The 13694-nt window shown below is 39.1% G+C and overlaps 1 protein-coding gene across 1 annotated transcript in view; it reads left to right on the forward strand.

Moving 5' to 3' along the window:
• Nucleotides 1-11949: 11949 nt before the first annotated feature.
• LOC140244637 (U2 snRNP-associated SURP motif-containing protein-like) overlaps nucleotides 11950-13694 on the forward strand; it is a 29244-nt gene continuing 27499 nt past the window's right edge. Inside the window, exon 1 of the mRNA XM_072324257.1 lies at nucleotides 11950-11987. Within this exon, the coding sequence (XP_072180358.1) occupies nucleotides 11958-11987 (30 nt within the window). The 5' untranslated portion in view covers nucleotides 11950-11957. The remainder of the gene's footprint in view (nucleotides 11988-13694) is intronic.

The following is a 13694-nucleotide window of genomic DNA, read 5'->3' on the forward strand; positions in this document are numbered from 1 at the left end:
ATATGAAGTGTATTTATCATGAGATTGCTGGGTACGTTTAATTTTGTCAGCATAATACAAATTATTCTTTCGATTGATTGATCGCAGTAAGGACTTAGATACCCATGGAAGTCTAGGGGATCTTTTGTAATTTCTGGATTTCTTTTTAACAACAGGAACATGCTTATCCATAACCGAAATTAAAGTACTCATAAACAAGTCATAAGCCTCATTTGTATTTTCGGTATTATATACAAAAGACCAATCCACATTACCGAGGTCATTTTGCAACCTCTCTATATTTCCAGGTGTCACCTTCCGGAAAGTTGACACCGGGTCGTTTATGGTGATTTTTTTCTGAAGGGGAATGTGAGTGAAAATAGGGTAATGATCTGATAAATCTGAAAGGATGATACCGGAGACCGGTAAGGGGTTAATATTACAAAATATATTATCAATCAGAGTTGCCGAGTGATTGGTTACTCGAGTTGGTTTGGTTATAAGGGGTAAAAAAGATGTGGACATCATAATATCAAGAAAAGATTGAGCAGTATTCATTGTGTGAAACTTAGATAAATCTATATTGAAGTCTCCCATAATATAGCAGTCTTTATTATGAAATATTGGATTATGGAATAGAAATTGCAAATGATCCAAAAAATCTTGGGCGTTAGAATTAGGAGGTCTATACATTATAAATACAAGTATATTTTTGGCATGGGCGACCTTGATTTCAACACATAATGATTCAACGATTCCGTTCATACATATTAAATCTTTGTGCATAACGTAATCAAGGTTTTGTTTGACGTATAAACCAACACCTCCGCCCATTCTATCGCGTCTACTATTTTCTATAAAATCATAGCCTGGAAGAGAATATGCGAAAGCAGAATCCTGAGTAATCCATGTTTCAGTAAGACCTATTTTAGAAAAAGATATGTCATGAGTATTATCCAAAAAACAACAGAATTTATCAAAATTCTTGTTCACACTCCTTATGTTCAAATGCAATAATGAAAAACAATCGGTGAGTCCGGTTAAAGATTTGAATTGATTCATAGTATAACACTTGGAGCTTAAATATCGTTCATTATTATCCTCATCAAATTCTACATCTGTTTCACAGAAATCGAAATCATAAACAGCAGGATACTCATCATTTTGGGAGTCATTAACTGTGTATGATACTGGATCTTGATGAAACATTTCAAAAAATTCGTCGTTATTTAGTGAACTGAAAGCGAAGTTTTCAATTCCCATCATCTAAAATATAAAGGATGAATGGCAAGACCGAACTCGAGTTGCAGCGAGAACCATGCAGAGTGTGTTCGAGTGCACAAGGCAATGACCCAAGGAACAGAAGAAAAGGGATAACGGAAGAATGCGAGCAACGCTGCGAAAAGAATGGAATAGTAGAAGGGGGAGAGAGAAGCAGGAGAAGACAAGGTACAAGGGTTACAAAAGAGCAGAGTACCGACAATAAACAAGGACAACACAAAGACAGGAAAAAAATACAGCTTGTTACACATAATTCTATAGCTCATATTCATGAGTAGTGAACAACATGCAAAAAAAGAGAGCCCTTCCCACCCCATCAAGGTTTGCCGAACCCAAACTATAAATTCAATAAAAATCAAGTTATTCGCCAACTCAGAGTTGAAACAAGAATTCTCCTAACAAAGGAGAAGGGACGAATTAAACCAATCCTCGGAAAAAGCAACAAGGTAGCAGTCAAACATCCATTACATTATAATGTATAACAGAATCTGGAAGCACCTCATCTTAAATGAAACAAGGCTTGCAGTTTGGTTACCCTGATTTCAAAAGGAAAATGAAAGTAAAACCGAATTCGTGGCGTGCCATTGCATCTTAAACGAAAGCATTAAGTCAATGCAATTCAAATTCAAATTCACGGAGCACGCGAACGATTTAATTGTGAAGGACGCAAATGGCAAAATCCAACATTCGTATCTTAGTCTGCGAAAGATCGCCAAACGAACGCGAGGGTTCGGTAGCGTCGTCAATGTTCGCGGATGTCGTTTTTACTTCGGCGAGAATTAAAAGAAAAAAAAAAACAACTTCAAACCTTTTCCGCACACTTGGTCGTGATTTGCTCGTGATTTGTTTTCGAATGTGTCTTTAAAGCCTCGTCATTATGCGCAAAACGTTCACAATTAGACTTGCGCGATGTTCGCAGAATCTTCGTGAAACTCAAGCAAACAGACCCCGAAACTTTGGAGAATGTCTCGCGTATTTCGCGAAATCCGCGAAGTTCTTCCGATCATTTTACGACTCAATTATAATAAACTGTTCGCGTACCTTTTGAGACATTAGGGAGTTTTCGCAAGCACGACGCAGCCGGTATTTGAGCGTGCCGTGTGCAAAATTTGCTTCTGCGCATGATCAAATCCGAGAAACCTCCCGTCCTGGGGAAAACGAGTACGGTATTCGGCCAAAATAGCGTTCGGTCCCGATGCAGCTGGGTAGGAGCGAGGCAGCCAGCCAGCCAGCCAATCAGCGATCTTGTCCCCACGCCTCCGTCCTAACAGGAGCGAAACTGGTTAGTGTATTGAGGACGGGAGTCCGAGTACGGGGACTGTCACAGGTGATTGCTTCCGCGTATTCTCGGTCTTCCCGTCGTGTAGCGAAAACTCCCTATTCTTACGAACGTTGGCGCTGCGCGAATCTCTGCGTAAATCTCTGCGTATACAAGGCGTTAGCGCGCTGTATAAGCGTTCGGTATATAGTGGCACGACCGTGCTGCTACTAGTATATTGAAGTTATTCCACAGTCACGTGATGCAATCTACAGTAACCAAAATCACAACGCATATTTTACTCCGCGTCTTCAAATAACTCGTGGACTTTCTTTTCAATGTCTAGCTCGTGGGCCCGTGTGACTCGTTGGTGTCTAGCTCCTGCATGAGATGACCCAAAGTGAGAGTGGCTTATATAAGGACCTTTCGTAATATTTCATCTTCAATGAAAAGTTTGAGTCAGTGGGCAGTTGTACGGTGAAAACATCTGTTTGTTTCATTTGGTTGTTGTTGTTGTTGTTTGTTTGTTTGGGTTTTTTTTTTTTTGGGGGGGGGGGCAAAGTGTGAGGGCACTGTGACGTTTTGTCATGAAAATCGGACAGGAATTTCAGTCTTGAAATATATGCTTCCTGAAAAAGTTCAAGTTTGTTGTGTCCGACATCATATTCTTTTAGTGCTTCTTAATATTATCATTGTTAGTATTCAACAAACAGGCGAGATAGCATTCAACCAACTTACGTGAAGTTAACATCGAGAGTATTGTCGTTTCCGTCCCGTTTTGTGTATTGAATTTAGAAATCTTTCTCAGCTTTTCATCGAAGTAATACATTGAGTTCCCGGCGGCATCCAAGGCATACAAGGTCAATGAGCCAAGGGCAGTTTTCCGGGAAAACGTAGCGTTTGAGAGATCACAGTTTGCCGTCCCAAATTGACCGATTAAAAGTTGGTTTTTTGAACTTCTAATCAAGACCTGTGGAGAACCTGGGGAATAATGACATAAGTATAGTATTGACTGTCATGAAAGAAATGATAACAGTATTTGGTAATGATAACGTAACATTACATGTAGTAAATATTATCATGATAATGATACATGAATTCAGAATGACAATGATTTGACATGGTGGGAATACAGACGTTCATTATAGCTAATTATTCTCCTTAAATACATTTAATAAATGTTAGGATACTGTCAGGACTTCCTTTTTGGGAACAACGCTACACACAAAAAAAAACGCAATACATTGTTTGGCGTTATTTTTCCACTTCAACATAGGTACAAGAATTATGTTCAAACTGTTACACATTTCACTTTTTTTTTTTTTTTGGGGGGGGGGTAATTTTGTAAGTGCTGTGAGCCTCGTTGGAAGAGGAACACTCACTACATTGTATTGTATTGTATTACTCCGCAATATTAGTTTAAAGATAAAGTCCGGAATGGGTATTAACTTCTTCTCATACTTATCATTAGATGACGCAATTACTTATTCATGTATTTATTTATTCATTCATTCATGTTTTCTTTAAAAGCAGAGTTGTCCCGTTCAGAGCCACAATGGCCTGCTGTGCAAGGGAGCCCTGCGTCAAATACGAAGGTTACAAAATCAAATACGGATTACAAATAATATCGAGTAACATATGTATACAAATGGAAAATGAAACGAAAACATAAAACATATAAAACATAATAATAAGAGGTGGTCATACGATTATGATCATTTAAGCAAACTTTCCAAGCACTGTCAGACTGTTATTAGCGAAAACTCTGGTTATACCACATCAAAAATGTTCTGCATGCACTTTACAAGACATACATGTAGTTCGCTTGTTCAAAGACTATATTTGTTTTCGCCACCCCCCCCCCACCCTCTTGCAACATGCCATGTAAGAAATGAAAGTATCTGAAATTTAACGCTTCATCTTTGCAAACTATTGTCTGTAGAGACTTTCAAATGGTATTTGTATAGTTAGAAATTATCGTGTTATGATAACATGTGAGACACATATCTATAGATAGGATGAACAAACTTGTGTTGATGAAGATACACCACAAATATATTACCCCTGCCGAGCATTTAAAAGAGTGATAAAGAATATCATATTCATGTTAAAAGATAATGTGAAGCACGGTATATTTTCATACTGAGTTTCACTTCAGTTTCAATAGGTTTCATTTCTCCACTAGTATTTAAAAAAACCATTCAGTATGACAAAATCCAAAATATCCACAATTCATGAAAATATAAACAAAAGTTTTAATTACAAATATAATAATCATGGGAACAATAATTTCATATAAACCCTTCAAAAAAAGTTTGGAAATCTGACTTCAGATGTAAATTTCTCCAGTTTGTAAGCACTATACAATACGTGCTTTATATCAGTGGAAAGAGTATCAAATTCTCTTTAAAATGATATCCTACACATTATGATTATGCTATCCAGTAAAGAACCGTACTCAAAAGTGTCTAATAAGGTCTGCATTGAAAAGTTGCAAAACGAACAAGAACTGTCCTTATGAATGAGAATGGTCGTGAAGAGTACATAAAGAACATGTTCTTTTGTGGAGATGTCTTTTGTTCTCAACTGGTCAGCCATGAAGGCAAATTTCAATAGACATTTTAACTTCACATTCAGGTTTTCAGTTGTTTCTTGCCAGGCAATTTTGATAGCTCATCAAGTTTTATGGTTGTACATCATGCCACTTGTAAGCAATGTTTAAAAAACCCGCGCCATAGGGCAAATTGAAGCTGAGATGCTTCAAAAAGATGACAACGCAAAACCACATAGAGCGAGACATGTGCGCAACTTTCTCGAGAGAGAGAGGGCATCATTAGAAATGGACTGGCCTTCATGCAGCCCCGACCTCAACCCCATAGAACATTTTTGGGGATCAACTTGGTTGAGCTGTGGGGAAGAGGGTCACAAATGCAACGACATAGGCAGGACTCCGTCAGATACTGGTTGACGCTAATCAACAGCATGAGGACACGGTGCCAGGCGGTGGTGCAAGCACTTGGCTCGTCCACCAGATGCTGAGCCCCGATCATGTTCATCGACAATATAAAGACAAAGTAAACATAAAGTAAACACAAAATGAAGACAAAATGAAGACAAAATAAAAATTAAAAATTCCAATAAAATCAAGACCATGCCATTTCACGTCTTTATATCTCTGTTGCGGTTAATGTGGCGAGGTTCAGTGAGATGAAATGGTTTGAGTCATGATAGTTTGAGTCATGATCGTTTGTGTGTGTGTTTGTGTGTGTGTGTGTGTGTGTGTGTGTGTGTGTAACGCTGTGTACGTGTGTGTGTGTGTGTATGCTTATCTGTTTAGTTGAACGCATACATGTTTCACTCCATAAAAATGCTGATGTTACAGTAAATGAACTCCAAAGAAAAAATAGGGAACTCACTCATCACGAGGAAACTGCATTACGGACGTCAAAAATCGGGCCATTTTGCAGCTTTTCAATTCTGACTTAACCTCATATTATTTGTAAGCACTGCACCTCCATGTATACGATAATCATAACAAGTATGGGATCATTTTAAAGAGATTTAAACAATCTTTGTGTGGTACTAAGCACAAATGAATCATTTTAAAGGAAAGATGAGAAATGATTGATCAAGCTCAGATTTCCAAACTTTTTTGAAGGGTTTATTTCATGGCATTTCAAGTACACAGGTGGAGAAGACTGTTCTCGATAACCAAATCGCTTGACTTGAACGACAGCCTCTAGACAGCCTCTAGCTTGTGACAATCTTTTTTAACTGAGAAACAGACCACATACACATAGAATAAATGATGTAGAGCTTTCAATTATTTTCAATGTCATTTGAACAAAAAGGACAACACAAGGTAAATATAACAGGACAAAAAAAATGAGACCGAGGGACAAAAACAAGGAGGTATACTGCCCTGAAACTTTGCGAAGTCCTGTCAAATTTTAACATGAAGTCTCGTTTTATTGCAGTCATTTTCGTTCTAGAATCATCTTACCTTGTAAAAAAAAGAAGAAAAGAAAACATTTTCATATCATTATAATTTCTCCTAATCAGTGTCTTTAGAAGAAGGCACAATCAAGTGCCATCCCATGTTTCTAAGTCACGCATTGCACGTTATCAAGTCTGTCTGTATAGCAGAAAACACAATTGCTGTCAACACATTGAATGCTACCACATCATAATAGCTATATCAAACATGATCAAAAGCATGGAAATTATGTTTTCCTTACCTCCATGAAAATGACCTGCCATGAAAATGACAAAATAACATAAACGCCTGGCTGAACCTGCCAGACGGAGATGGCTCTAGTTTTGCCATGTCGAACTGGGAACCGAAAAATATGATATTTAAAAGACAGATAAACTATACTATGTGGCACGCCTTGGTGGTGTCGCACAGCTCGTCAGTGACGGAATCTCATCCGTTGTTGCAAATACCTAAAATGCTATGCCCTCGTCGAAGTACCTCCCTCTTTATACCCGTCATATTAGTACTGCGGAATTTAATACAAAAATGATCCCTAATCCACCAAGAAGAAGAATGACAGTTGGTAAAAGCACGAGTGCCCTCTTAGAAAGTGGTTCTATAGTTGAAGAGGTTCCTCCGGGTAAACAAGGTTATATTACCATTGTATTATAATACAAATTTTTAGTTCAATCCTCATCGTGTTGACTACCCAGACGCAATATCCTGAAAGCGAAAAAGGCGATTAAACAAACAAACAAACAAACAAACAAATGCAACCTTCGGAGAAGATATTAGTATACTATTATCTTCTCCGAAGGTTGTATTTATTTATTTGTTTGTTTGTTTGTTTGTTTGTTTGTTTGTTTGTTTGTTTGTTTGTTTGTTTGTTTGTTTAATCGCCTTTTTCGCTTTCAGGATATTGCGTCTGGGTAGTCAACACGATGAGGATTGAACTAAAAAAAGAGATTACATCACTTTTTCCTTCCTTCGCTTACATATACCACCAACTCTTAAACTACCAACTTGCGTTTCACTGACTCAACGACTCAAGTACCTGTATACTTCTAGTAAATCAAAGGGAATCTCTCAAACAAAGGAGAACAATGAAAAAAAACTGTTAGACGGGTAGCTAACACGTTATCATTCCTTACATAATTTTAGGTTTAGCCGTCGTCTATTACAACGATTGGCACGAGTGACAATGTCAATAGATATACATTTAGCCACAAGCGAATTGCTGAGCACACCACACTGCCAGATAAAAATTTTCAGTTCGATTCGTATTACCCGACTTCTTTATTCAGAATCATTCGTCGTAGCTCCGGGTCTGTGTTAATCCAGGGCTAATAACGCTGAAATCATTCGTTTCTTTCGAGTATCAGGGAATGAGATTAGAAAGAGGCCATTGTTACTCTTTTTCTTTTTTATAAACAATTAAGTTGAAAACAAAAGAAATGCTGTGTTCCGTTATGTATAGCGAAATGCGAATTGCTTACGAAATTGCATAGCATAGCAAGCATTTAAAGAGCGTCTTTTCATGGACGAACGCCTCATATCTCAGTGGGTTTAAATAAGAATTGTGACCCTGCATCAAAAAAACAACAAAAAGTCACCAGATATGGATTTTTTTTTTTTTGGTTTTTTTGTTAAGAGCTGATTCTAAAAGAATTCTAAAGAATTCTAATTCTAAATTCTGTTGGTTTTTTGATGCGGTTGAGTGTGTTCGAGGTTATTATGCCATGAAAACAACAATGTTCATCCGTGGACAAAAGTGATAAAAAAAAGCAGTCAAACAAACAAACATTAAAACAACCAATTTATTTTGATGGACATATCTGGATCAGATAGAGTTATTGTAGCATAACATTAAAAAAAAGAAATGCCACCATTTTTCGATTACGAGCGGCCTCAGTTGCTACAAAGGAACTGTGGTTGAACCTTCTTTTTTTTTCTTCTTCTTTTTTACATATTGAATTACATCGAGTCTGGCGTACATTATGTCTCGCTGGTGACTGCTCCCTATCACTTATAAAACTGAAATCATCAGGATGAATATAAAACTTCAGTCTCATTTACACGTAGAAGTTAATGACCTATTAGCCCTGTAGATGTATAGACAAACCCCAGGGTGGGTTTAATTTTTACCCTTGCCTATTTCAACAAACCTCCAGTGTCAACTGGATTTAGACTCGAGTTACGGTTATTTAAGCGTAAATTTTTTGAAGATTGTTATCTATACACGCCGTTGGATTATAAGCAGTCCAAGTGATGATTTTTTAATATCAATTTTCTGCTGTACTCTCTAAAAAATCGAGTGAAAATATTCACTCTTGAAGGAGTGAATACAAAAAAAAGAGTGAATTAAGAGTGAAATTGGAGTGAATTTTGAGTGAAAATGTTCATTTTCACTCATTTTGGAGTGACCTCAGGGATCACTCGAAGATTTTGGAGTGATCCCTGAGGTCACTCTAATACGAGTGAAAAAATAGTCAGTATGCGTACCAGTAACTCCGTGAAACTGGAACCAACTGTTTCCATTTTAACTTACCTGATTTGACATCCTAACGTTTTATAGTTCATATTTTGACCAGTTCATTTACCCCCCCCCCAAAAAAAAAAAGCGCACACGTCACGAAACCGACACCCACGAGTCATACAGCCTACGAGTTATACAGCCCTCGAGTCAGCCCATGATTTCGACATTTAGCAAACAAGGCCCACGAGACCGACACATTAAACCCCGTGTTGTATATCTGTCGAACTCTTTGTACCTTTGTACCTATAGTGTCAGCCTCGTGGGCTTTATTTGCCTAGTGTCGAACTCGTGTAGGACTCGTGGGCTGTATGACTCGTGGTTGTCGGTCTTGTGGGATGACCCCCCCCCCTGAATATATATATATATATATATATATATATATATATATATATATATATATGGGCCGTGACGCGAGAAAAGGGCCCTTAGCGCCGCTACGCGCAAACGCCAGAAAACGGCGCGGAAGTTCAACAAAGCAATACGCGCAAAAAAAGGTCAACTAGCTAACTACGTGCACATGCATAGACGCATCAAAAAGTGACAGGATTTTGACAAAACATGCGGTTTTTAATGTCGTAATTGGGGCATTTAGGATTGAAATTTCAGAAAAAGGTTTTCATATCCAAATACGTCAGACTTCCTTCTACAATATGGAGGTGAAAACTCATTTTCGCTGTTTAATGCCCTAAGGGCCCTTTTCTCGCGTCATGGCCCATATATATATATATATAATGGTCGCTTTGTACCTCCTCGATCATACAATCTTTGTGAATCTCATATGGGAGGACTGAAAAACGCTCCTTTCTTCCCCGCAGAACATACATAGATGCTGATTAAAAAAAAAATTGAAATGATATGTACATTCAGATCAACATAGTGGAAAAACGTCCAATAGTGAGATGAAGTTTGCAAGGAAGTGTAACAAGTTGTTCATGTCGTCATCACCAGTCATGCTTTACATGATCTGGAGGGGTTGAAGTACGAGCGGTAGCCATCGGTTAGCATGAATTCATAGCAATAACATAAGGGGCTATCAGGTAATTTATGATTCAGGAAAAGAAGATGCATTCACGTAAACAGTTGTTTCGTCCTTGGCATTACAAATTATTACCGTTTTGAGGAGAATTAGAATTAGAAACGAAATCACAATTCGACAATGCATCGCTGAATATCACAAGCTTTCGTCAATTGACAGCAGTTCATACATCACGCAGGAGATGTTTACAAATTGTTCCTCTAATAATAGTATGATATCCAAATGATTTTTAACAGTCGGATACGGTAATTCATATAGATATACATAGTGAAGTGATAGAGAAAAGGAAACAAAAATCTGAACTCCGACCCATTTATTTTCTGGCTGAAAACGTGGCAAGCCTCGTCACTATAGCGAACACCTAAAACTTGAATTAAAACCTTTCATAATGTTAATCGACATCAATTGGGGAATTCATGAAGAGCACGATGTTATTGGAAAATGATTTTGTTAATTGGTAACAATCTCGCTCGTGTTAGCGTGACGAAACTTCCCTTCCCATTTTTTTTGTTTTTTTTTTCCTCATGCCAATATTTTGTTACCACATCCTGTACAAAACAATACGTACTTATTGTCGTTTCTAGTTGGCGCTGTTCATTCTGTCGAGCCAGAGCCTTCTAATAGAAGGCTCTGTGTCGAGCTCGTTGGCCTTATATCTCATTGACCAGCTTGTCATTGTTTGTGGGCAATTATTTGCCTAGATCTGGGCAAGGGTCGAGTTTGACACATTAAAGTGTCATTTTATTTTCACTATCTAGTTCGAGCTTGTAATTGGGTCCATACAATTATGGACATTTTCTGTGGGCGATTATAATAATATTGAAGATGATGATGGTAATGATTATGATAATGATATTATAATGATAATGACTTGTGAGCCGTATAACTCGTGTGCTGTCTGACCCATGAACCTTTTTTTGATGTTGGTCTCGTGGATTGTATGACTCGTGGGTGTCAGTCTCGTGGGATGACCCCTGTATATGCGTGCTTCATCGACTTGAAACAGTCTCATTGGTGTAAGTATTGTAGTCGTATTTTGATATAGATTATTACACTTATTGAATAATATGCCGATAAAAATATCATGAACACTGTCTGTTAAGCAATCAAACAGAAAAAGCATGAAAACGAGGATGTAAGAGAAGAATATTTCTCCTCCCACATATATATATATATATATATATATACTCAGGTGATTCGCTCTTTCTCAAATACTGAGAGAATATATATATAATAGGTCCTATGTGGTCTCAACGCACATTGTCTAATCCCGTCTCCGTCTACAACCAGTTCGTCTAATGATCATTATTTTTCTAGACCAAAAATGGCCACCACTTAGCCTCATTACATGTAAAAGTTCGTCTACTTCCAGATGGGCTATGCCCATTTCGTCTGATACCCACAGTTCTTTAGACACAGAGGGAAAAATCCAAGGACACAAATCTTCATCTGGTCATTGGACGAAACGATAATTAGCCAAACTGGGAGACCAAGCAAGAAGTGGGATTAGACCAAACGGGCATTTTAGACGAAATTGATAGCAGACCGATTGAGTTTAGCCGTAGTGGTGTTAGACGAACTGGGAAGTACTAATTAGACCATTTGATATTAAACCAAGTATCATAATTACACCAACAAACCCGCATCCCGTCTAATTCCACCCCTCCCAGCTGACCTCCCTTCCCCTGCTCTACCCCTCCCTCCCCACCCCTACCTCCCCATCCCGTGTACGTTTACGCGACGTGTTATGTTGTGCGTTTTTGACATGCGTGCGTACGTGCGTATTTATATCCCGTGTACGGTAGGATAGTTCGCCCACTGTTTGTGCACGGTCGGTCGTCAGCGAGCGGCGGCGCGCGCGTATAGAGATTTGATATCATCGTCGAGCAACATGGCGGGGATTGCGCCTGGGACAACGAAGGTGTGATATATTTTATTTGTACCTAATTGTTATGTTTGGTCTGAGCATATATTTGTAAGTTGGTGGCATGCCTAGCATTATTTTCTTGTCGCCATATATCAATGCTGGTATCGTTGTAGTGTGGAGGAGTGAGGATCATAGATCCGACATTTTATTTTTCCGCGCAGTCTGTCTATGTAACGTTACAGTGGCAGTGTAGCCGCACCTGCACTGCACGGGCGGACGCAGCATGCATGCTGCATGAACTGTCGAGTATCGTACATACAAATATTACATGCATACACTAAGGATACAGCAGCCAAGCCATGCAATCGCCATGCATCGCATCGCGACAGCGACATGACATGGCATAGTCTAACGTTAGATAGACAATCTAGCTTGACAGAAACAAGAATTTTAGAAAGATAGGTCTGTAGTGACGTTTCCACGGCAGCGGCATTTTAGCGAGCTTTCGCAAGCACGATCATGACGATGTGGCCGGTAGTTTGTTTAGCGTGCCGTGTACAAAATTTGCTTCTGCGCATGCTCAAATCCGAGAAACGTCCCGGCCCGGTGATCCTGGCTGGAGAAAACGAGTACAATACTCGGCCAAAATACATGTAGCGTTCTCTCCCGATGCTGGGCAGGATTCAGCCAGCCAGCCAGCCAATCAGCGATCTTGTCCCCACGCCTCCGTTCTGACAGGAAAGCGAAACTGTTTAGATACGGCACGGTGGACGGGAGTCCGAATGCGGGGACTGATCGCTTCCGCGTACTCTTGGTCTTTCCGTCGTGTAGCGAAAAGTATTACATCGCGCGCGTGGAGACTACCACTGCACTGGCACTGGCTTCACGGAATCCCATCCATATTAATAGGCATAGGGTAATTAACATCCCCAGTATTCGGTCACTTAAGCTTTTTTTGCAGTATTTTTCAAACTAAGATAATACATACATACATCATAACTACAGCAATGTATGTGAAATATATCAAATTTCTTTAATCTCAATTTTCATTTTGTTAAATATCACACAGAATTTCACAAAATCGCAAAATATATCACCTTGAAAATTCCCCAGTATACGGTCAGTGGCACCAGTATTCGATTGCGCAATATGCGCGTTCAAAGTCAATGCGTGTTCAAGGTAGCTGAAAAATGCATGCACGCGCTACTTTATTGGCGCAAAATTGCATTGGGGACGTTGCGGCGCCCATTGGTGACGGAATACTGGGGATCTGGGACTCGGCACTTGCATTCAACCCTTGTACATGGAGACACTGTATCGGCACGTACGGAAATTTTGTTTTTCTTTTGCATTTTTGAGGATACCATCACACTCCAAGCTTGCGATAAGCAAAAAATCCCGCGAGAGAACGGCCTATTTCTCTATTTTTAGCGTTTTTTTCACGACTTGTACTCTTAAAGCTGGGCCTTATCCGCGCGCGCTTTTGGAAAGTAGCACCGGTTCTGCACTTTTGACGGTAAATTTGGGATTTTGGCTGGATTTTTGGAGGGGGCTAAGGGAGTTTCCTGTTGTGAATGAGTGTGCAAGTATGTGAATTGATGTGATTTGCGTGTGTTGTGACAGTTGAACTTACTGGCTGGTGACTAGTGATAAGTGACCGAATACCGGTAGCTGACCGAATACTGGTGCTCTTACCCTAGCTAACAGTTAGACTTTTACGGAGCCTCATTTAAAAGAAAAGAAAAAAAAGAAAAAGAGAAG

Source organism: Diadema setosum, chromosome 21, assembly GCF_964275005.1.
Source record: "Diadema setosum chromosome 21, eeDiaSeto1, whole genome shotgun sequence".
Classification (NCBI taxonomy): Eukaryota; Metazoa; Echinodermata; class Echinoidea; order Diadematoida; family Diadematidae; genus Diadema; species Diadema setosum.